Source organism: Apodemus sylvaticus, chromosome 3 (assembly GCF_947179515.1).
Source record: "Apodemus sylvaticus chromosome 3, mApoSyl1.1, whole genome shotgun sequence".
NCBI classification, from domain to species: domain Eukaryota; kingdom Metazoa; phylum Chordata; class Mammalia; order Rodentia; family Muridae; genus Apodemus; species Apodemus sylvaticus.
Genome location: NC_067474.1, coordinates 146,824,214 through 146,847,838, shown reverse-complemented (window position 1 = coordinate 146,847,838; position 23,625 = coordinate 146,824,214). Strand labels below are relative to the sequence as shown.

At 51.2% G+C, this 23,625-nt stretch overlaps 1 protein-coding gene across 3 annotated transcripts in view; it reads left to right on the top strand.

Annotated features, from left to right (window-relative positions):
- Positions 1 to 22,620, top strand: part of Wdtc1 (WD and tetratricopeptide repeats 1) — a 42,477-nt gene extending 19,857 nt beyond the window's left edge. For 2 of the 3 annotated variants that reach the window (XM_052177628.1, XM_052177627.1), the window contains exons 4-16: positions 3,143 to 3,189; positions 3,609 to 3,720; positions 7,136 to 7,323; positions 9,432 to 9,614; positions 9,702 to 9,796; positions 10,253 to 10,368; positions 12,832 to 12,904; positions 13,454 to 13,562; positions 14,523 to 14,696; positions 17,562 to 17,797; positions 18,558 to 18,729; positions 19,752 to 19,944; positions 20,776 to 22,620. In XM_052177628.1, the coding sequence (XP_052033588.1) occupies positions 3,143 to 3,189; positions 3,609 to 3,720; positions 7,136 to 7,323; positions 9,432 to 9,614; positions 9,702 to 9,796; positions 10,253 to 10,368; positions 12,832 to 12,904; positions 13,454 to 13,562; positions 14,523 to 14,696; positions 17,562 to 17,797; positions 18,558 to 18,729; positions 19,752 to 19,944; positions 20,776 to 20,973 (1,896 nt within the window). In that variant the 3' untranslated portion in view covers positions 20,974 to 22,620. The remainder of the gene's footprint in view (positions 1 to 3,142; positions 3,190 to 3,608; positions 3,721 to 7,135; positions 7,324 to 9,431; positions 9,615 to 9,701; positions 9,797 to 10,252; positions 10,369 to 12,831; positions 12,905 to 13,453; positions 13,563 to 14,522; positions 14,697 to 17,561; positions 17,798 to 18,557; positions 18,730 to 19,751; positions 19,945 to 20,775) is intronic. The other variant, XM_052177629.1, reaches the window with a different exon arrangement.
- Positions 22,621 to 23,625: the final 1,005 nt, after the last annotated feature.

Below are 23,625 nucleotides of genomic sequence, written 5' to 3'. Positions count from 1 at the left end.
CAGTGTGTATGTAAACTGCTGGCCCCTGATTTTCTTTTTTGTTTTTTGTTTTTTTGAGATAGGTTTCTTTGTGTAGACCTGGCTGCCCTGAAACTTGATGTATAAACCAGGCTGGCCTCAAACTCATAGATCACCCTGCCTCTGCACCGGAAGCCCTAGAATTAAAGGCGTTAAACACCCAGCTTGATTTTCTTAACATCACCCTTCTGTAGATTTGTCTTAGTCAGGGTTTCTATTCCTGCACAAAACATCATGACCAAGAAAGCAAGTTGGGGAGGAAAAGGTTTATTCAGTTTACACTTACTTCCACACTGCTGTTCATCACCAAAGGAAGTCAGGACTGGAACTCAAGCAGGTCAGGAAGCAGGAGCTGATGCAGAGGCCATGGAGGGATGTTACTTACTGGCTTGTTTTCTTATAGAATCCAGGACTACCAGCCCAGGGATGGCACCACCCACAATGGGCCCTCCCACCCTTGATCACTAATTGAGAAAATGCCTTACAGCTGGACTTCATGGAGGCATTTCTTCAATGGAGGCCCCTTTTTCTGTGACACAGCTCCAGCCTGTGTCAAGTTGATACACAAAACCAGCCAGTACATGTGTATACATGTTCTACCTACTAGTATGTGCTACAAGAAGATGTCGGATCTCATAGAACTAGAGTTGCAGACAGTTGTTGGTCAACACGTGGGCGCTGAGAATCAACCTGGGATCTAGGAGCCCTGAGCTCTCTCTCCAGCTCCTGTTTATTTTTTGGTTTGGTTTGGTTTTTTAGTGTTTTGAGGTAGTATCTTGCTGTGTAGCTCTGGCTGGCCTGACACTCTCTTATCTAACTAGGATTAACCTCAGATTCTCTTAGATCAACCTGTCTCAGCCTCTCAAGTGCCAAGACAGAGCTGTTCTGCCACTGCTGGCTTACATTACAGGTCTGTCTAACACAAATCTCACCAGGCTAAAAGAAGGTTTTGGCAGCTCCGTCCCTCCAGGAGGCTGTAGGGTAGAGTAGAATTTCTTCTCTTGCTATTCCCAGTTTCCTAAAGCTGCTTCTGGTCTTGGCTCCTGGCCCTTCCCTCTGCCACGGAGCCAGCCAGCCCCAGTCTGTGAACTTAAGGACTCACGTGACTTGCACTGAACCTACCTGGACAGTCCAGGGTCATCTTGCCTCTCATAGTCCTAACCTTGATCCTATCTGCAAAGTTCTGTTTGTCACCTCAGATAATGTTTGTAGGTTTCAGAGCTATGGCAGGACGTCAGTAAGGGGCCATTATCCTACCTACACAAAGCCATTGGTGCTCCAAGATGAAGCTGTGACTTCAGGCACAAGGATAGAAAGGATTTTGACTCAGATAAGGTGTGAGGTTGCAGCCAAGTATTTGAGAAGGCAAGCGGTCTTGGGTCCGCAGGGGCGCTGACAGCCTTGAGCAGAGGGCACGATGTACATTCAGGTGCAGAGCCAGGGGAAGGGTCTGAGGAAAAACAAAATGGCCTCCTATGCTGTGCAGCTGGGAAATTAGATGTGTCTCTGTCTCCTCACTAGCCCCACTGGACAGATGCGTCTGTTCAGTTAAGCAGCAGATACGTTGTGCTAGACACTGTGGCTGACTTCAGAGGTGCAGTGTAATCCACAAAGCCTGCTTTCTCAGGCCTCAGTCTGGTGGAGGAAAACAATCCCAGAACTGCAGAACTGTAGGATAGCATAGGAGCCAGCAGGAAAGAGGCCTCCACATCCACCACCACCACCACCCCCAACAAACACACACACAGGATATCTTGAAAGAAGGTCCTGCTCACTGAAGAATGGGTTGGAATTACTGGTTTGGATGTTTATACTACAGATAACAAACATCCCAGTTTAAATTCTAAAACAAACATGGACTGGAGGCAGGAGAAGGTCAGCATCAGGGTTTGCTACTACAGTCAGTCTGCCTCCATCCTCCACGACTGTGGGGTCAGTCTGCCTCCATCCTCCACGACTGTGGGGTCAGTCTGCCTCTAGGTGCTGATTCCACCCACTCTAGGCTGCTTGCCCTCAAGGTGTCAACAACTCAATCAGTCAATCCACATGGCTGGCTTTCTCGGGAGCACCGATGTATCCAGAGCTGTGAATGGGACACGTTTGTTCCTCTCACCCATTTCCCTCATGGCATCTGATTCCTGGTCAAGGTTGATCTCTCAGCTGATCACTATGGCTTTCCTGTTTTCTATATACTGTTCAGTTTAGGCCTAATTCCTGAACCTCTCTCGTTGTGGCAAGACAAGTGGATTTGTGCTTCCCAGGACACTTGGTTTGATTTTCGGCAGGAAGCTGGAAGTTCAGTTAGTGATCACCTTGGTACCCTTAGGAAGGGGGCAGAGTGAAGGGACAGAGAGACGCCTGCCTGGTCTAATTTCACCTCCTGTGCTGAGAAACCCTGGGGTCCACTCCTCAGACCTATAGGTTTGTAAGTTCAAGTTTATTCTGCACCGTTGACTGCCTCATTTTCTGTTTCTTTCTTAAGATTTGCTTTATTTCATGCATACAGATGAACATTTTGCCCTCATGTGCCGGCGCCCACAGAGATCCGAAGAGGGTAACAGATGCCCTGGAACTGGAATTCTAGGCATTTGTGAGCCAATCATGTGGATGCTGGGAATTGAACCTGGTTCCTCTGCCACTAATCCATCTCTGCAGCCCCACTTCCTCTGATTCTTAACTAAAAACCCCAAGGCAAATCAGATTACGTTTTTGCATTAATCTCTGGATATGCCTTATATGGAGTGAGGTTGGAGGAATACAGACTGGAACTCGAGGCCTCAAGTTTAAGGCATTCTGGCCCTAAACTTGTCCCTTGAAGGAACTGTCCCTATGCCTTCCAGGGATAGGGACAGACAGTTTTAGGCTTTTCATACTTACTTTGTGTGAATTTCCTGCAAAGTGGAAGAAACCTGCCTTTACAACTCAGGTGTCACTTGTGTGTGAAAGCCCGTTGTGTGCCATGAAGGCCCCGCAGGCCCCTGGCCCACGCTGAAGGAGAGGCAGTTTGCTTGGATGACGGTCTTCCCAGGGAGCTGTCTTCCCAGGGAGCTGTCTTCCCAGGGAGCTGTCTTCCCAGGGAGCTGTCCATTTGACTCTTTTCTTAACCCTCTGTCTCCTCCCCAAGGGTCACTCAGGATGTGTCAACTGTCTGGAGTGGAATGAGAAAGGAGAGTGAGTGTGAGCCGTGGCAAGGAAGGGGTCCAAGGGGGGGAAGGGGGTGTGGAGAGAAGGGGACGGGGGTATTGGGGGAGGGGGAGGGGGGGAAGGGATCTGAGGGGGGGAGGGGGTGGGGGGGGGAGGGACAGATCTCCTTCTCTGACATCCTTAGCTTGTCTCAGACTGTCAGTACAGTTGGACTAGTAACTCAAGTACAAACCAACAACCAACATCCAAACCCTATTCTGCTGTAGGCCAGTGTATTGGGAGAGTATTGGAAATTCTCAGCAAAGTAATATATAAGCTAGTAATATTTATAAGCTAACTTTAAACTGCAACATCTACTGTCCTTGGAGTTATCTGTGCCCAAGTCCTATCCTCTGGGAATGGGGAGGCAGCCGGGGCCTGAAGTCAGAGCTTATTTCCGCCCTCAGCTTGCTGGCTTCTGGTTCTGATGACCAGCACACCATCGTGTGGGACCCACTGCATCACAAGAAGCTGCTCTCCATGCACACGGGACACACAGCAAATATCTTCTCTGTCAAGGTGAGCTACACAAGCCGCATCCGGGCCTGGGCTGTGGGCGGGGCTGCACTGGTATAGCATGTCCTGTGAGTGTATCCCTGAGGTGTGGACACTGGATCGGAGTGCTTGAACCCTGTCTCTCTTCTGTTCTCAAAACCATTGGCCAACTCAAGATCCATTTGTATTTATTAAATTTGTTTATGTTTGTTCGTGTGGGAGTACACCTGTGCCATGCTGTGCATGTATGTTGTCATACATGTGGAGGTCATAAGAACACTGCCATGAGCCAGCTCTTGCCTCTCACCCTGTTTCCAGCACCCCATGGAGGCTAACTAACTCCAGTTCGTCAGATCAGACTCCCATTTCTGACCTCCAAGGGCAAACATGCAAAACACTCAGATCTTAGGGAAAAAACCAAAAACACCTAGCATAGATCTTGTAGGTCTTCCACCTTGTCATAGGAAATGAATCTTTGTTTCCCTTGATAAAAGGGAATTTAGCTGGGAAGAGGTGGGGAGGGCCCTACCAACCTTGAAGCCCTGTTCTGTGAGACTATCCCTTTGAGACAAGTCTCCTGTAATTCCAGGTCTGTGGCTGAGAATGACCTTGAACTCTCTGTTGTGCCTTCTTTGAGTGCTGGGGACGGAACCCAGGGCTTCATGGATGCTAGCCAAGCACTTTACTGTCTATAATCTACAGTCTTCATCCCTGTGCACAGAAGTTAGGTCTTGATCTCAGAGAACAAACCCAGAAGTGGCTCTTAGGCCTTAGACTCACACATGGCTGGAGAGGAAAGAGCTCCTGATGCTTGGGGCTCCTTGAAGAAAGTTGTTTTTATTTGCTTTTTCAAGGCAGGGTTTCACTATGTAGACCAGGCTGCCCTCAAACTCATAGAAATCTGCCTGCCTCTGCCTCCTGAATGCTAGGATTAAAGGCATGTGTCACTATGTCTGGCTCAAACAGCCTCTGCAGATGTGTCAGAGTGAGGGGGTCTCTGCAGGTGTCAGACAGGGAGGTCAATGAACCACAAGGGTGAGAGTGGGGACTTGGTTCAGATTGACCATCAACCTGGATCGAGATTTTGGGGAGTCCAATGCCAGGTACTTTATCCCACAGATTTAACCATAGTTTAATCTGGAAAAAAAAGCTTCCTGGTATACTACAATCCCTGGTACACACGGAATTGTAATTACATTGAAACTTGACTTGGGGTACATCTTCCAAAAGGATAGATTCTAGGTTGCCTGCACTAGCTTAAGGACCTAAGCAGTGGTCTGGCCTGGTCTTAGTCATAGAAATAGCATAGCGGTCTTTTAGGCTATTAGCCACCCCTGGTCCTGGCTGTGGGAGCTTGGGGAGGCCATGACTGTAAGGGTCATTTAGATTACTAGCCACCTCTTGTCCTGATTGTGTGACCTGGCCCAGCAGATAACACAAACCACCAGGCTGTTAATCGCTTCCAGTTCCCAGCATTCTGGGTGGAAGAACAGGATTTACATCTTTCATTAGAAAGACAATCCTGCAAGCTTATCATTCCTGGTTTCTCTGGAGATCTGTGGGCGCAGGACCTTGGTGCTCTGCTCCCAAAGGCAGGGGGTTTGCCCTCTTTCTTTCTTTCTTTCTTTCTTTCTTTCTTTCTTTCTTTCTTTCTTTCTTTCTTTCTTTCTTTCTTTCTTTCTTTCTTTCTTTTTTTTTTAATTGATTTGGTTTTTTTGGAGACAGGGTTTCTCTGTTTAGCCCTAGCTGTCCTGGAACTCACTCTGTATACCAGGCTGGCCTCGAACTCAGAAATCTGCCTGCCTCTGCCTCCCAAGTGCTGGGATTAAAGGTGTGCACCACCACCTCCTAAACTAAAAATACTAAATTTTCAACACTGTATTATTATCGTTTATATAGGTATGTGATATGGGAGGGGAAACCAGAGGACAGTTTTGTGGGATTGATTCTCTTCTTCCTTTTTGTGGGACCCCAGGATTGATTTAAGTCACCAGGCTCATATGGCACCCACTGCAATCTTTCTTTTGTTAAGAAAAGCCTCCTTTTCAATGGAGGGCGTTAAAACACTGCCTCTGGGCATTTACTGTAGCCCACCTATGCTCTCCCCCTGGTGGCAGCTGCGCTACATTACAAATGTGGCAGCACTGACGGCGCTCTTTGCTCACGTTTGCTGTGGCTGGAATCTGTGCTACCTCCAGGACAGAGTGAAGATTAGGGCATGCCCCTAAAAGTATGTTTATATATTCCTGTTCCTATGTGGCAAAGCATAAAAGCAGTTTTTTTTTGTTTTCTTTTCCAAATAAAAACAAAAGGAGAGCTGGGATATAGCTTTATGGTAGAGCATTGCCTGTCTTTCTCCATCTGATCCACAACTCTATCTGATCTGTCTGCAGTACAGGGAAAGAAGCAGGAGAGACAGATATACACACAGATGGAGGGAGGGAGAGGGAGGGAGGGAGGGAGGGAGGGAGGGAGGTTTTATTCATCTGGAATGCTGTCTTCTCCGCTTGACACGGGCTTGATGGCTGTGGTCTTACGGTGGCCAGCCCTTCTCCACTGTCCAGTGTCCGCACTCTTCCACTGTTTGCTATATAAGGAGTATTTTGCTGGGTGTTTTGCCCAAACTCCCTTTTTTCTTTGGCTCTTTTGGATCTTTCTAAAAGTGGGAGTTTAGGTCAAAGATGGGAATTGCTTTTTAATCCAAACCTGGATGGCTAGATGTGTGGATGAACTGAGGTGTAGGTGGGTGGGTGTGTGGATGGATGGATGGGTGGGTGGGTGGACAGATGGAGGGAGGTGTGTGTACATATATGTTGCCAACAGTCTGGGTTTCAACAGTCTTGCTGTGTTCTGAAACTCAGTAGTTGGGTGCTGTTCGTTTACTTGCTTTATTTTGGTGCTAGATTTGAACTCAGGACATCAAGGATGTTACACACATGGTCTGCCAGTAAGCTACACCCTTAGTCATGATCCTTAAAGGTTTTTTTTTCTTCACCTATGCTCAAGATTAAACTTAGGTTTTTACATAAGCTAAGTGAACGTTCACCTGAGAGACGCACCCAGCCTCTAATTTATAATGAGGTCGTTTTCAGTATCAGCAAAGTACAGTACTGACCTGTTGTCTTCTGGTATTTGGAAATTCTTAGTAAGTGATCATCATCCACTCAGTTCCTGTTTGGAGAGGAATCAGAAAAAAGGGCTCCTTAGGCAGCGCAGCTCAGCATGAGTGGTGGCCACTCCGACTTCATGAAGTACAGCTCTTGGTTGGACTTTGGGCTGATAGGCTGGCTGATAGTTAGACTTACTTTGCTAAGCTCTTATAGACAAACTTACTTTCCTGAGTGATAGGAGGGAGCCGGCGTGCGGACACCCAGGCCAGTGTCCTTCAGTAGCCAGCTCTACCCTGTCTCCTGCCAATCATTCACTCTCTTGTGAGCAGTTCCTGCCTCATGCTGGAGACCGCATCTTGATCACGGGGGCAGCTGACTCCAAGGTGCATGTCCATGACCTTACGGTGAAGGAGACGATCCACATGTTTGGAGACCATACAAACCGGGTGAAGCGCATTGCCACGGCCCCCATGTGGCCTAACACCTTCTGGAGCGCTGCTGAGGATGGGCTTATCCGGTAAGGGTCTCTGCAGGAAACTGCTGTGTCCTCAGTGGCGCTGCTGCTGCGCCTCCTTCCACAGACCTGGGTTATCTTCCCAGCAAACAGGAAGTGGGTCTCCCCCTGTCTAGTGTCCTGTGTGGTTGCATATTTGCCCTGTTCCCTTCAGACAAAAATGGCATTATTGCCCTCCTTTCTTTTCCCTTTGGGGTACTGGGGTACATGGCCTCTTACATACCAGATGAATTTTCTACCACTGAGCTAAGTGACAGTCACCCATGTGTCATGGGAGGGTTGGATGCTGAGATGGGGCTTGCTCTGTAGCAGGTCTTAGCTCCTCAGCCGCTCGAGTACTGAGACCCAAGCATGCTCCTCCTCGGTCTGCCCCCACTCTGTTGTGATGAGAGGGTCTCTGTTACTCAGGCTGGCTGCAGACACGGGGCTCAGTGGCTGCCATGCTCTGATTCCTAAGCAGGTAGACTTTAGTCTATTTATAAAAGAGGAATAATCAGGATATCGCCTTTGTTGATTTGAGTATGATAGCTGAGAACATTCATGTAAAACACACAGTACTTAAAGGGCAGCCGTGGGCAATGACATGCTCAGGAAGCGCTTGCTGACCTAACAGACCACCTTGCTGTCAGGGCCAGCTGGTAGAAGCCAAGCATCCCAAGGATCAGGTAGAACCCTGAGGACCTGAGCAGAGCAGAAATAGCCTAGCAGTGTGTGATCTGAGCAGACAGTCATGGGCAAGAAGAGGCAGAGTGGATTCTCCACCTGAGTGGGGGCTGCGAAGGCAGGGTAGAGTGGCATACAAGATAAAGAGTGCCGTGGGTACAGGCTGGGGACACAGCTCAGCAGCAGGGAGCCCACCTAGCGTATGTGAAGCCCTATATCCGATCCCTAGTACAGAGAGGGGGAGAGGAAGGCTGTGCTTAAAATTGGCCCACATAGAAAGCTGAGGAAAGCAAGGTATGTGAAATTGGGTCTTAAAGTCAGAGTGTGGATTTGATGGATTTGATAAACTTAACACTCAGGCTGCAGGTATCAAGTGTCAGACTATTTTAGGAAGAGCATTCCAGTTAAGATGGCCTAGAAGGGCCAGTTAACTGTGTGAGGCTTTTTGAGCCAGTTAGGCAAGAAGCAACTGGGTGCATGGGTGATGCCATGCCCCCTTCTGGAGGATCCTGTGTAGTGCAGCAGAAGTGTCCCTCAGTCCTAGCTGGATTCTGCTACTGCTTTTCCTTTGCCGTGCAATTGGGGCTGGGGGGCTGAGGGGCTGAGTGGCTGGGGGCCCTGACTTTCACGGTCTTAGGCAGCTCTCAGGCAATCTCAGTTCTCTCTTCTCTTACCTCCGTGTCACCCTTGTTTCCTTGTTACGATGGAGCATCACCGAGTAGGTTCTGGGACTTGAGGTTCTGCTTGGTTCATTGGTTGGTTTTTAAGAAAAGGTCTTACAGCTCAGGTTGTCCTTAACCTCACTATGTAGCTCAGGATTTGAACTCATGATCCTCCTGCCTCAGCCTTCTGAATGCTAGGATGACAAGCATGCACCATGACTTCCAGCCAACATGGTGATTTACATGCCATAGTCTTAGCAGGTGTTCTGCTCTGTACTGCAGAGACGTTTACTGAATGTCCCAGACCGTTTATTGAATGTCTGTAAACATTAGTGTTGTAGTGGCACAGGACTGGTGGTGTTTAAATTAATAGTCCATGGGAAACACTCAGGACTGTCAGATGAAAAGCATATTTTTCTTCAGTATTAGCAGTCAAAGGTGGAGTAACAGTAACAGGAATGCTGATATTTATAAAATTTCAAGTGTAGGAGCTACCTCAAGGGTTAATTTAGGATAAATCAGAATATGTTAAGCCAGGCATAGGGGTGCATGCCTTAAATCCCAGCACTTTGGAAGGCAGATGGATCTCTGAGTTGAAGGCTAGCCTGGTCTACAGAGTGAGTTCCAGGACAGCCAGAGCTACATAGTAGAGACCATGTCTTTGAAAAGGCTGCTCTAGGCACCTGGCTTGCAGTGGACATATTCTTCTCCTGTATCACGAGGACTTAGTTTCTCCCCTGCTTTCTACATAAGAACCCTGGTCACTAATTTCATCCTCTCTTACAGCCAGTATGACCTTCGGGAGAACAGCAAACACTCAGAGGTGCTGATCGACCTAACAGAGTACTGTGGCCCAATGGTGGAGGCCAAGTGCCTCACCGTCAACCCCCAGGACAATAACTGCCTGGCAGTAGGGGCCAGCGGGCCCTTCGTGAGGCTGTACGACATTCGGATGATCCACAACCACAGGTGCGACCAGCCGACACCAGTAACCCCACTTCCAAATCACTGTCCATTTCCTAGTCGGTTTTAACTGTCCGCCTTTCCTTCCATCAGAAAGAGCATGAAGCAGAGCCCTTCGGCAGGTGTGCACACCTTCTGTGACCGGCAGAAGCCCCTTCCGGATGGTGCGGCACAGTATTATGTTGCAGGTAGGGCCCAGCCTGGTTCTTGCCTGAACCTTGGCTCTTGTCCAGAGAGGGAAGGGACAGGGGGTGGGGGTTAGGTCTAGACTTCACTCCTCATGTTGACCAGCTGTGTTAACTGTCAACAAGTCACCTAACTCTGAGGAGTTTTTTTTCTCTTTAAAAATGGGATTGTAATCCCAGAACTGGAGAGGCTAAGGCAGGAGCCTCAAAACTGCAGCACTAATCTGAAAGAGCTTGTAATAAAACCGTTCTGGACTACACAGCAGGACCCTGTGTCACACACAATGACCGAGGGCAAGCCAAGGACTGCTGGCCCTCGACTATACTGAGGGCTCAACGCTCGTAGCTGCCTCCATCAACGGGTGGTTAGATTTCCAATTTGGCTGTCTTTACACTGTCCCTGGCTCTGTATGTAGGGGCTGAAGTCTCATCCTACGGCCGTTGTGCTCTTCTTGGCAGGTCACCTGCCGGTGAAGCTGCCTGACTATAACAGCCGTCTGAGAGTGCTGGTTGCCACCTATGTTACCTTCAGCCCCAATGGCACGGAGCTGCTCGTCAACATGGGAGGAGAGCAGGTAGGGCCTCTGCCTGGTAACTCACCCACATTCCCTGTCTCAGCAGATGAAAGTACCAGCTTTCAGTAAATGACATGTGACATGTGAGGGACCACAGTTACCCTACTGGAGTCTTTTTATTTCCTTCTCTTTTTAAAGAACTAGACAGACATATGGTATTGTGGTTAAGAATACTTTAGAGGCTCTTTCCGCCATCTTGGCGCCTGTGGAGGCCTGCTGGGAACAGGACTTCTAAAAGCAAGTCTGTCTGAAAGGCTGTGGTGCTGGACCACTTTTGCTGGCTACAAGAACCAAAGAGAGCACGCGCTCTTCTTAAAATTGAAGGCATTTATGCCTGAGATGAAACTGAGTTCTACTTAGGCAAGAGATGCGCTTATGTGTATAAAGCAAAAAACAATACAGTGACTCCTGGAGGCAAGTCAAACAAAACCAGAGTGATCTGGGGAAAAGGAACTCAGGCCCATGGAAACAGTGGCGTGGTTCGTGCCAGATTCCGAAGCAACCTTCCGGCAAAGGCCAGTGGACACACCATCCCGGATGGAAACTAATGGGGAATAAAGAAATAAAAGTAGATTTGTAAAATCTTTAGAGGGTCTGGCAAGTGCCTCCCCAGGTCAAAATGCTTGCTGTTCAAGCCTGACAACCTGAGTTTAGTCCCCAGATCCGGAGGTTGGGGAGAGAGCCCACTCTCCAGCTGTCCCTCTGGGGATGGCGGCACACACTTTTATTCCCAGCACTTGGGAGGCAGAGGCATGTGGATCTCTGTGAGTTTAAGACCAGCCTGGTCTACAGAGTGAATTCCAGGCTACCCAGAACTATTGAAAACAAATGGAAGAAAGCTGCCCCGACATCCATGCGCTCTGTGCTGTGCGCTTGCCTACCTTCACAGGGACACCACACTCACAGCCTAATGAAGAGGAGAAGAAAGGGGAGTGGAAACTGACAGACCGCAGGCTGGGGGTGTTAGTCACTGAACAGTGTGCTTGCCTAGTGTGCACAAAACCAAGTTTGATCCCTAACACCACGTAAACCAGGAATCCAGGATGGTGATGTATGCCTTCAAATCCCAATGTGTGAGAGGTAAACACCAGAAGATCATCCTTGGTTAAACGCAACAAGTTCAAGGCCAGTTTAGGATATGTGGAACCCTATCTGAAAGGGAGAGAGGGAGGAAGAGGAGATGGAGAAGGTTGGAGGAGGAGAGGGAAAGGAAGCGACAGACAGAAGATGGTGGCTTCCTGTGGTGGCTCCTGTAATCCCAGCTTCAGACATGGCTGATGCAGGAGATAGAAAATACGAGGCCATCCTCAGTTCACAGTGAGACCTGTCTCTGAAAAAGAAGGGAATGCCACACCCTCTCTAAAACTAACATGCTGCTTACTGTAAATTCCCGGGACTTGAAGCAATTGTCTTTTTCCGAGCCTCAGTTTCCTCTCCTGGTGTTTCCTGGAAGGAAATCCTTGAGACTTAGAGCTCAGCCAAGCCGTGATTTAGGGCCAGCTTTGGGAAGTGTCACTTGGGGCAGTGGTGGCACATGCCTTTAATCCCAGTGCTTGGGAGGCAGAGACAGGTGGATTTCTGAGTTCGAGGCCAGCCTGGTTTACAGAGTGAGTTCCAGGACAGCCAGGGCCACACAGAGAAACCCTGTGTCGAAAAAACAACAAACAAACAAAAAAAAAAGAAATCATAAATCCAGTACAAGAAGTGTCACTTGATAATACCAAGGTGCCAACTCCTATTCATGTGCTCTCAACTTGATGTGTCCTGAGCCTTGTAGAAATTCTTCTCCAGTCATCTCTTGCTGCGGCACTAGCCTTCTCATAAACACAATGGGACAGATGCAAATACAGATGCACACGGCAGGGCACAAACACAAAGGAGCCGGGCTAGACAGTGGGAGAGCCCCTGGCAAGCAGGCAGAGGCAGGCAGGGCTGGTGGGAGTCCTGGCTCTGCTGTCCCCTGCTCTTAGGACCCTGATAGGTATGGGATTCTAAGTCTGTGTTTCTTCATCTACAGAAAGGATGATGCTGATACTAATAGGCTCTTCAATAGTTTCTGTGATAAGTCCATTTAGTTTTAATAATGTGATAGCATCAAGTTTTAATAATAGATAACATTTGCTTACTGACAGGAGTAACTGGCTTCTCTTCTCTGAGGCCTCAGTTTTCTCATCTATAAAACAAGATATTTGTACCTTTGAGGACTTTCAGATTTAAGTCTGTATGCCCAGGTAGTAGCCATGTGTCAGTGAGGGCTTTGTGTAAATCACATAGCCTACCCAAGACTCAAAAGCTTGGAGGATTTTCCTGCTTACGGTTCCTCATGGAAACATCTGACTGGCTCTAAGGTTCCGTGCTCAGTGCTCACAGGGAGCTGAGGATCCTGGTCTTGAAAGCTGCCCAGATCTTGCTGACGCTTCAGCCACATCCTTGCCTCATGGCCTCGTCTTTCCTCAATCCCAGGTCTATCTGTTTGACTTGACTTACAAGCAGCGGCCATATACCTTCCTCTTGCCTCGAAAATGCCACTCAGTGGGTAAGTCCTCCCTTAGGGGGCCATGCTGTGGTGGGTGGAGGCACGTGTACTTTGCTCTGTGGAGAAGCCCACTCTTTACTCTGACCTGTGTCTACCCACTCCAAAAGAGAAGATCGCTACACTATCAAAGGATAGTCATAAGGGTCAGAGATCTGCCTGAGGCTTTGCATTCAGCTCTGTGGAAGATGGGCCCTACCAGTGCCTTAAGGACGCGAAGTAGTTACCCTTTCCCTCCTCATCCTGGTTCATGGACTTCTTCCTGTGGCTTACAGCTGATGAGCCCTCCTCTTAACCCCTCATTTCCTCCCCAACCTCAGCTGTGGAACATGTCAGACAGAAAGGAGCTATATCCTCTGTGGCCAGCAGAGGGCGCACAGGCTTTAGCCACTGCCTGCCTGTCCCTGACTTGTTTTTTGGGGGGACTGGGTCTGACCTGGGAGAATAGTCTGACAATGGAGCCATCAGATCCTGTGATGGAAGCCAGAGGGATGCAGAGGAGTGAAGCCCTCCTCCTGAGGTGTCACTGTTACTTTCTTCTCATTCTGCCAGAAGTCCAGAATGGCAAGATGTCTACTAACGGTGTGTCCAACGGCGTGTCAAATGGCCTACACCTTCACAGCAACGGCTTCCGGCTTCCAGAAAGCAAGGGGTGTGTCAGGTGAGGCCAGCGGGCCTCCATGGCCATTCAGTCTTGGTTACAGCTGTGGACGGGAGAGAGAACGTCACCTCTCTTCTTGGGGTTGGAGAAACTACAGTCGAGCACTGGCTGCTCTTCCATGGACCCAGCTTCCGTCCCCTGACCTTACATAGTTGCCCACAGCTGTCTGTGACTCCATTTCCAGTCCATCCAATCCCACCTTCTGGCCTTCTCAGGCACTGCACATACTTGGTGCACAGACATTGATATAGGAAAAACACACCCATAATACAAAAATCTCAAACACACACGCACAATGCATGTATGCGTGTGCACACCTGCACATACAAAAAACCCTTCCTCCTGACCTTAACCCAGTTGTGAATCCCAGATGGTAGAGGTCGGCCCAGAGAGACTTTTTAGAGAGCAGCTAGTGTTCCGAAGGCAACTTCTGTCTGAGAGGCAGCCAAGCATACCCAAATTGAGGTTTGTCCTTCTGTCCCGGTCGCTGAGGTCAGGGTGCAGAGGCAAGCTGCCTCTCAGCATTAAATTGTCTCCGTGCAGATGTTCTATCCGTCGCCTGATTTCCCATTTTACAGTCCAGCCCTGCCCTGTTCTCTTCTCACCGATGTTGGGCTTAGACATTCAAATTCCAGTCCTTGGAAAAACAATTCTCCCATAGGAGGAAGTCGAATGGTCACGGGGTTTAATTCAGTGTGGGTGCAGGTGGCATCAGTGGCTGTCACCTGAGCCCAAGCATTTGATTACTAATTGCCTTAGACCTTTCCAGACAGCCTGTCCTGCCTCTCTCTTAGTGGCTCCCGGTATTTGGAATGATACATAGTCTTTTGTGGCCCAAGGGGGAAAGTGTCCCCTTCTCCTGGATGGCAGTGAGATGCCAGGGTCCACAAAACCAAGCGTGGCCCTTGGGTTGGACACCGGACCTTTATTGGTCTGACGTGGCCCCCCCTTCCCTCACAGCCCCCAGGTGGAGCTACCCCCATACCTGGAGCGCGTGAAGCAGCAAGCCAATGAAGCCTTCGCCTGCCAGCAGTGGACCCAGGCCATCCAGCTCTACAGCAAGGCTGTGCAGAAGGCCCCTCACAATGCGATGCTCTATGGAAACCGAGCTGCTGCCTACATGAAGCGCAAGTGGTGAGTGGGACCCGCACAGGTTTCTGGGTCAGAGCAGGGACTGAAGCACCTGGACCATGAGACCGGGTCGTAGGGCATCCACAGGATGTGGCACTGGCATCCACTGCCTCTTGGGGCCTCTTGAACATAGGCTCCTCCTTTCTACCTAAGGCCAAGGTAGCACAAGACATTTAGTGTGCAGGAGATTCGCACATTGCTGTGTTACAAATTGTAATTGGAAGTAGGGATTAGGAGGGATATTCATACTAATTATTGGAGAATTGGGGCTTGGATTGTACTTTGAAAGAAGAGTGGAATCCCGACAGATACAACTGAGGAGCTTGACAAACTCAGTTTGTATTTTGATAAAAATGATTCTGCAGCTGAATGGCCCTGCATTTGCTTTCTGGGCTCTTAAACCTACTCACTGGACCAAGTACAAACTAGACCTCAGAGATACACTGACTGGTGATAAAAGGATAGACAGGTCAGTATCCTAAGATGCCCCACATCTTCAGAGATCATCAGGGCCCCAGTCCTGCCTGCAGCACCATCAGACAGGCAGGCAGGCAGGCAGGCCCCATCCCCCAGCCAGGGCCAAGACTAGAGACGGATAGAGCTGGGCCCACAGCCATTTCTGCTCCGTCTGGCATCCGTCGGCTCTGCCCAGACAGACAGGCCAGCTGGTGTGCCATCGTCTGGCTGAAACTAGGCAGGCCTGGGGAAGCTTAAGGAACCCACCCCAGTCAGCAGGATGGGAGCGGGGAGAGGCCACACACGCAGAAGTTAGCTGAAGCATTAGGAGTTCCCCTAGGGATCAAGTTCCCCTAGGCACCCACATTCAAAAGAGGAGAGTCTGGGGGCCCGGCCAATCTGAGGGGTGTCACCTCTGTTACAGTGGCTGGCTAGGATGTGACAGCCCCTTCACCTAGGCTTGGCTGAGAGCTCAGCTTTGTGGCTGTATATTTGCTGAGAGAAGTTGGTGATTTCCTAATTCACAGCTTGTTTTCTGAGTTCCTACTATGTGCTAGGTACTGGGGAAACAGGGTTCTATCACTCTTGAGTCCCTGTGCCCAGCCACTGGACAAAAATAACATGTCTGATATAGTTGAGCATGAAACACAAAAGATGCGGGAAGCAGTAAGTCTTGTAAATGGTCAGTTATAGTGCTGTGGGTACCAAGAAGAGTTGAGTCACCTCAGCTCAGGATCAGGGAAGCCTCAGAAAGCTGTCTTGTGTGAATGGGCTCTAAGTGTGGGCAGCTTAGACAAGGAGATGAGGGGGAGGAGAGGACTGTGGGGAAGGACACTGCAGGGAGAGGAAATGGTGTGAACAAAGGCGTGGGGGCGGGGGACTGACTGAAGAGCCTGCTTCAGAACAGCAAATCCATTTGGCTGGAGCAGAGGGTTCTGGAAAGGACTGGCAGGGGATGAGTCTGTGAGGTAGCCTGGGGCTTGCCTGGAAAGGGCTTGGAATGCAGAGGGTGGCATTTGGCCTTGATTCAGAGTGTGATGGGCAGCTACTGGAGAGATTTGAGCAGAGGGCTGTCTTTTCAGGGAGATTGATCTGGCAGTACATCTAGGATGGGTGAGCCCTGGGGCCAGCCTGCTCTTTTTTTCCCCCATCTCCACATGCCTGCCAGTGACCCCTAGAATGTCACATTCTGTCCCAGGCCAGTCTCCCCAGGGCTACCATCTGCTCCTGGAAACAGACCACCCTCTGGCTCCTGGCTGGTCTCTGATTTGGCTCTTGCTAGGAGCTCAGAAAGGGGCACCTTGCAGGCAGTGACTGGGCTTCCACACAGTGCCTGCTCCTTCGTCATAGCCTCCCGTGCTGACGCAGAATGTACCATCAAAGAGCTCTACTTCCTGCCTGCCTGGTTGCTTAGCTGTCGGTTCCTAGTTTGAGTGGCTGCTCCAAGGGCTGGGTGCTCCCTCATGACAAGAGAGGGTCGGGAGGCACCTCTGTGCCCTGTGCCCTTGGTGAGTGCTGCTTCCTGCACAATAGGCCCACCCCAGCCCAGCAGGAAGAGAGGTGGCTTCAATCCCCAGCATTGAAAAGATGAACATTTTCGTGTTTCTAAAGGGGACAGTGACCCTCTTTGCTGCTTGGCTGTACAGATGAGAGGCGAAATGGGTTTCTGGCAACAGGGAGGTGTGTGTGAAAAAGAGGGCTTCTCTACCCTTCCAATAGAAAGCCTCCACTCCCCTTTCTCCATACTTGTCCATTGGAGAAAAGAGTGGAGAGGATTTGGAGCGTTCCTGGTGTGCACAGCTCCCTCACCATCAGCTTCCAGGGAGCTGACTTTGCCAGATAGTCAGGCCCCATCCTCCAGCCCCAGGAGGTGGAGGCCACAGCTGCTGCAGATCAGTCAGCCAGGACAGGGGGGGTCTGGCTGAGGGCATGCTGCCTGCTGCTCAGACCCTGAGCCCCTGGCCTAACACTTCTGGCTTCTCCAGACCACAGAGCTGTCCTTGAGGGCCCCCCCGCCTTGGACATAGCTTTGAAGGCCAGCAGGGGGATTTGAGGAGGTGGATGAAGGAATAGAGAAGGAGGGCTTGGGGAGTCTGAGGTGGGCAGGATGCCAGGCCTTCTGCTGCAGAACTGCGGGTTCCTGAGGTGAGCAGTGCGCAGTTGCAGTCCATGTCCAGCAGAGGGCAGCCTGACACTGCTTTTCACTCTCTAAGCCCCAGGGGCTCCTGGGTTGCTCCTCAACCTACTCAGGCTCCCAGGGAGGGAGCAGGGGCTGAGGCAAGGCTTCATTTCCATATCTCCTCACCCTGAGGTTTGTCAGAGATGGCCTAGAAGTAGCCACAGAAAATGGTGGGAACCTTGTATTCACCTTGTATTCCCTCACCTCTGAGCTGTATTTCCGTACCTTCCCAGGGATGGCGACCACTATGATGCCCTCCGGGACTGCCTCAAGGCCATCTCCCTAAACCCTTGCCACCTGAAGGCACACTTCCGTCTGGCCCGGTGCCTCTTTGAACTGAAGTATGTGGCTGAAGCTCTGGAGTGCCTGGATGACTTCAAAGGGAAGTTCCCAGAGCAGGCCCACAGCAGTGCTTGTGATGCACTGGGCCGGGACATCACAGCTGCCCTTTTCTCCAAAAGTGATGGTGGTGAGTGTGTGCCCAGGGGACACAGCTGTCTGCTCCCTACCCAGAAAGGCCATGGTGCTTTGATCTAAAAGCCCTGGCTTCAGAAACTGATTCTCAAACTCCGTGGCCTTAAGACAGTCTGCTGAACCCTGAACTCACTTTTCATACCTGAAGAAGGGGATGGTCTGCATCTCCCATTGAAACTCTGTTGAAGGTTAATGTTAGCATTCGAGGCACCAGGTCCAGCCCAGTCAGGCCGTGTGGGCTCCAGCGGGGCCTTCCCACCTGTTCCCGGGTAGGGTCTTGGCAGAGAGTGCGCTGGGCCAAGAGAGGCGAGTGCTGTTTGGTGCCTTTGTTCCAGTCTGGGCGTGTGCAGCGGGCATGGTGCCTAGGACAGTGTTACAGTTCCCAGCTCAGCAATACCAGCTTGAACTGTGTGGCCATGGGTCCTGCACAGCCTTCAAACCAGAATCATCTGCAAAGGGCACACCAAGCTGCCCAGTGCCTCTGTAGAGTTGGAGGGCAAGCTGGGTCACAGAGATGTGGTCTCACCAGAGGCAGATGATAGCGACAGGACTCGCACATTCTGTGAATAGTGTTCAGGCTGAAGCCAGGGATGCAAATTCCTGCGGACTTCTCTCAGTTCTCCAGAGAAAAGCTGGGGTGGGCGGCCTCAAGGCCGGGTCTGGGCTGGAAACTGTAGGCCAGAGACAGGAGACAGTGAGGGAGTGAGGGAGGGAAGCCTCTCACCTTTCTCTCCTCTCCTTCCTTTCTGCCCCAGAGGAGAAGAAGGCAGCTGGTGGTGGTCCAGTTCGCCTTCGAAGCACAAGTCGCAAGGACTCCATCTCAGAAGACGAAATGGTGCTACGGGAACGGAGCTACGACTATCAGTTCCGCTACTGTGGTCACTGCAACACCACCACAGATATCAAAGAGGCGAATTTCTTTGGCAGGTGTGAGGCCCTGAGCAGGAGGAGGGTGCATGTCCCAGTTGGCAGCAAGGGTTTGAGTGGGGCCCCATGGGAGACATAATTTGGGGGCCCTCATTGCCTGGATCTGCCTCTGTACCCTAAGGTTCCTCTGGCAGTGCAGTGAGACCAGCCATACTACTCTGGATCATAACAGACTGGTCTGAGAGTCGTCAGTGCTGTGCCCAGGAGTCCCCTCTGCCCCTCCCCCTCGGGCTAGTGTCCCAGGGCTCGTTGGCTTTGTCTGGACACTTGGAGCCTTTGCCTGCTGCTGAAGGGGGGCAAGAACTATGAGACTGGGTACAGGGACACAGCCTGTGTTCTCAGACACTCCTCCCCAAGCCCCATCCTTGCTTGTTTATAGCCTTTGGCTTACATCAGAGGGTCTCTCTCCCCAGATCCCCTCTGAGTGTCAGCAGTGCGGGAGGGCCTCTATTATGGATGGATGGACTGTATGAATCGCTAGTCGGGGTCCAGGAAGTCTTGGATTGCTGAGAGAAGGTTTAGCTAGATGAGGCTGTTCTTACAAGAGATAGATACAAGAGTTGGCCCTACCCAGCGAGGTAATACTGTACCTCGTGGATACTACGGTACAATATTGCACCCAAATAGTCACTGATGTTGGGGGGTTTTTTGTTTTGTTTTGTTTTTGTTTTTTGAGACAGGTTTTTACTGTTGTAGCTCTGGCTGTCCTAGAACTCACTCTGTAGACCAGGCTAGCCTCAAAATCACAGAGATCTGCCTGCCTCTGCCTCAGTGTCTCACAGGTGCTGGGATTGAAAGTGTACACCACCATGCCCAGCAACTGATGCTGGTTTTTAATGCAATGATGACTGGTTTGGAAGAGGGAGATCGTTTGCATGAGAGAGTTCTGAGCCAAGGGTATTCCCTTGAGTGTGAGGACTGAGTGGGCCCAGGCTTCAGCCTTAAACCCCCACCCCCACCCCCCACCCCCGCGCCTTTCGGGCAGTCTCCCACCTGACCTCCCTGCCCTTTGCCCCTGCCAGCAATGCTCAGTACATCGTCAGCGGCTCTGATGATGGCTCCTTCTTCATCTGGGAAAAGGAGACCACCAACCTCGTCCGAGTGCTCCAGGGGGATGAGTCCATTGTCAACTGCTTGCAGCCGCACCCCAGCTACTGCTTCCTGGCCACCAGTGGCATCGACCCTGTCGTGCGACTGTGGAACCCACGACCAGAGGTGCATAAGGACTGTTTGGAGCCGGAGAAGGGAAGGGAAGGGAGCTATACAGGCTAGAGAAAGAGAACGGCTGGGGAAGAGACAGCTGGAAAATGGGAGCCCCTAGGCCCTAGGAAGCTCTACGTGTAGTGGGCATTTCTGGGCTGAGATTGGCTTTTGTCCTCTTGGATTCTTGGAGCATATCCTTGAGCTAGCTGTAAAGGTGAACTGTCCCTATACCATGAGCAGGTGTGCAAGGGGGTGAACAGAACTAGACCAGCCTCTGGGACTGCCTCAGGCTCGCGGGGACCTTTCCCTTCATATGCTACTGTGAGGGGTCCTGCAGAAGCTGTTGAAGGGACTGCCCCGGGGGCACAGACTTTGGAGTTGATTGCTATGCAGTCTTGCGCACAGAGCAGTTAGGCCAGGGTGGCCTCCTCTACTCTCAGCGCCCGTGGGCAGGTAAGCCTTCCAGAGACAGCAGCAGACTGAAGCTCATGAGGTGGATCCGAATCCAGAAGCGGTTTGCTGTAACTTTTATAAAGAGGACCCTACCAGACCTATCTCTGAGGGAGAAAATGTACAGGGTTGTTAGAGGTAGGGGGGCTGTATCTGGTCCCCAACCCAGCACATGTGAGGCACCCCCCCCAACTGGATTTGTGTATGCACACTTCTCCCTTGTGCATAATCTTATGTTCCCTCAGATACCTCAGTGTGATCTTCTTACATATCCTCTTATTTACCCCAGTGTGTGTCCCTCCTCAGCCCCTATGCATATGCCACAGGCTTGTGCCTGCCTCATACCTGCTGTCCCTCCTCCCTGAGCTCACTAGAACTGCCTTTTCTTGACAGAGTGAAGACCTCACAGGCCGAGTTGTGGAGGATATGGAGGGTGCCTCTCAGGCCAACCAGCGGCGCATGAATGCCAATCCCTTGGAGGCGATGCTGCTGGACATGGGCTACCGGATCACAGGCCTGAGCAGCGGGGGCGCTGGGGCCTCTGATGACGAGGACAGCGCAGAGGGCCAGGTGCAGTGCCGGCCCAGCTAGCCGCTCTAGCCCGAGTTCCCCTCCCTGTGCCAGAGATCAGAGGCTGGCTCCGTTTGGTTTGTCTTTCCCACCCCCATTTTTCATTGCCCCCCGTTTTGTTTGTTAGTTTGACATTGTGGGTGGGGATTGCTGCAACTTGCTGGCTTTCAGACTCTTGGGCTGATTGTCCCTTGACTGTCCCCAGCCCTGAGCAGAAAAGCAGGAGAGGAAGGCCTTCTGTATGCCTGTACCTCCTGCTTCCGTGTCTCTGGAAGGCTCTGGCCCTTCTCAAATCCCCTTCGGCCTCCAGTGGGGAGCTGAAGCTGTCTTCAAGGACCGCCCTGCCCCATAGTTGGCAACAGAAAGGGAGTAGAACTCCTGCTGGCAAAGGCTTGCCCTGGCTGTTGCCGCGGACTCTCCTGCTCAGGGGCTAGCTCCCCTGTGGTCCTTCTGGAAGGTCCTTCCCAGCCACCAGTGTGGAAGCCTAGGAAATGGGAGCCCTCAGTGGCAAGGTGGGGCCACCTGCCCTGGTGGCAGTGGAACTTCCTCATCCCCCCTCCCCTGGCCTGCTCTAGGCTGTCTCTGAGGGCTTTGCCTTTCCTGTGGTGTGACGGGTGGGGTACCTCCCCACCCACCTGCCCGTGCAAGCACTAATGCGCCATGGCCGCTCTCCTGGGGCGCTCCTCGGCCTCACTGTGACCTTTCTGCCGGAGCTCCCAGCCAGGCCTACTCTGCTGAGGTGGCGCTTCCTAAGGACCTTTCTCGCCCTCTCTGCCCTCCTTCCCACCCACGTGCTGAGCCGCCACAAAGACCAAAGAAGTGATGGCTTTTCTCTGTCCCCTGCTGCTCTGGGGGGAGGGGTGGGATAGTCCTCAGCAGCCGCCCCTCCTCAGCAGCCCCAAGCTTTACACTGGACAGCACCCACTCCACACCAAGTCTCCCTCTCCCTCTCCCCTAGCTCCTGCTCTGGAGCTGGGAGTTGGTTCCTGCCAGCCCCGTGTGCTTCCTCTGGGCTGTAGCCCTCCAGCTGCAGCCTCTGGGGAGAAGCAGCCTCCCTCCCTTCCTCCCTCCCTCTCTCCCTCCCTCACCCCAGTCTCTGCCAGGTGCCTCCTCTCAGTCAAGCTTCTGAGCAGCCCTGGAGACAGGAGGGCCATGTTAAAAGCTTTTTCACAGTTTTAAGGAGACGAGGGGGGTGAGGCTAGTGGTGGGGGGTCTGGCACCATCTCATTGCTTTAATCTCAGCGACACAGGTGGCAGCTTCTCCCCCCTTCCGCCCACCCCAGGTCCTCGTCCCACCCCTCTCTCCTAGCTTGGTAATGAAGTGTATTTATTGGTGAAGGAAACAGCTGCTGCTGCTGCCTCTCCTGCTGCTGGGACTTGCTCCCCTGTCTCTTCCTCATGACCTTTCTCAAGCCGGGGAGGGGGAGGGGGAGTGTTGGGCTAGGCCCTGGGGCACAAGAACTGGCCAGGGTCCCTTCGCTTTCCTATGTTCAAGCCACCTGCCATCCCCCTGTCCATTCTCCTGTCTCCCACCCGCCTGCCTAGCCTGGACCCTGCCGTGTGGAGACACATAAGCCTTACTGTCCTCTGGGGCAGGAGCCGAGCCTTTTGTTGCTCTGCTCCCAGGAGAGTGAGGGTGACACAATTGATTAAAACCATTTTGTTGTAGCTGTGACTGGTGGCATTTGTTGGGTCCCTCCCTGCCATGACTCTGTGACAACCACTCCTCTGCTGAGCAGAATGAGACCGGCCTTGCAGGTCACTCAGCCCAGCTGGCCTGGGACAAAGCCCATGGCCCGGCGAGAGCTGCGATTGGCCATCATCAACTTTTACTCTTGGGCTTTTTAAACCCTTGGAAATGAAGGATTTCAAATCTTGGTAGTTTTCAGATTCTTTAAACTAGAACCCAAGGCAGGTGCACAGCCCGTCCTATGATCCACAGTGCCCTTGGTTCTTGTGTGTGTGTGTGTTACAAAGAGCGAATGTCTTACACAGTCGTGTTCACTCTTCCCTACATGCCCTGTGTTCTGTGTACCTTTCTATTGTAGCCTACTCAATGGACTTAAGAACCTGTGGGGTTTAGTTTTAGTTTTGTTTTGGGTTTTTTTGTTTTTTGTTTTTGTTTTGTTTCCTACATTATCTGGTGATTTCTTAAACCAGAAGATTCCAGAATTTTTCAGCTCACAACAGTATCATCATAGTAATTTTTCATGGGTTAAGTCAAATCGCTTAGGAGTTTTTATGGCCTAGCAATCTAGCCATACTTAAATTATATTTTTAAAAATTATACACATAAATTAGGAGAAACTTTTGAGACAGGCTCTCAGGCCCAGGCTGGCCTTGAATTCACTAGGTAGTCAATAATGATCTCCCCCCCCCCCCAAAAATGGGTTTCTCTGAATAGCCCTGGCTGCCCTGGAACTCACTCTACTCACTCTGTAGACCAGGCTGGCCTTGAACTCAGAAATCCTCCTGCCTCTGCCTCCCAAGTGCTGGGATTACAGGCGTGCGCCACCACTGCCCGGCCTATCTTTTCTTTAACAGCCGGTTCCAGGTGGGGTGTATGTACCCGCTGGGTGCTGCGCAGCCTCTCAAACTTTAGTTCAAAGCAGGCACCACTGCTCTTTCTAATTCCACATCCAGTCATTTTTATTGCAGCGACTACTAAAAACC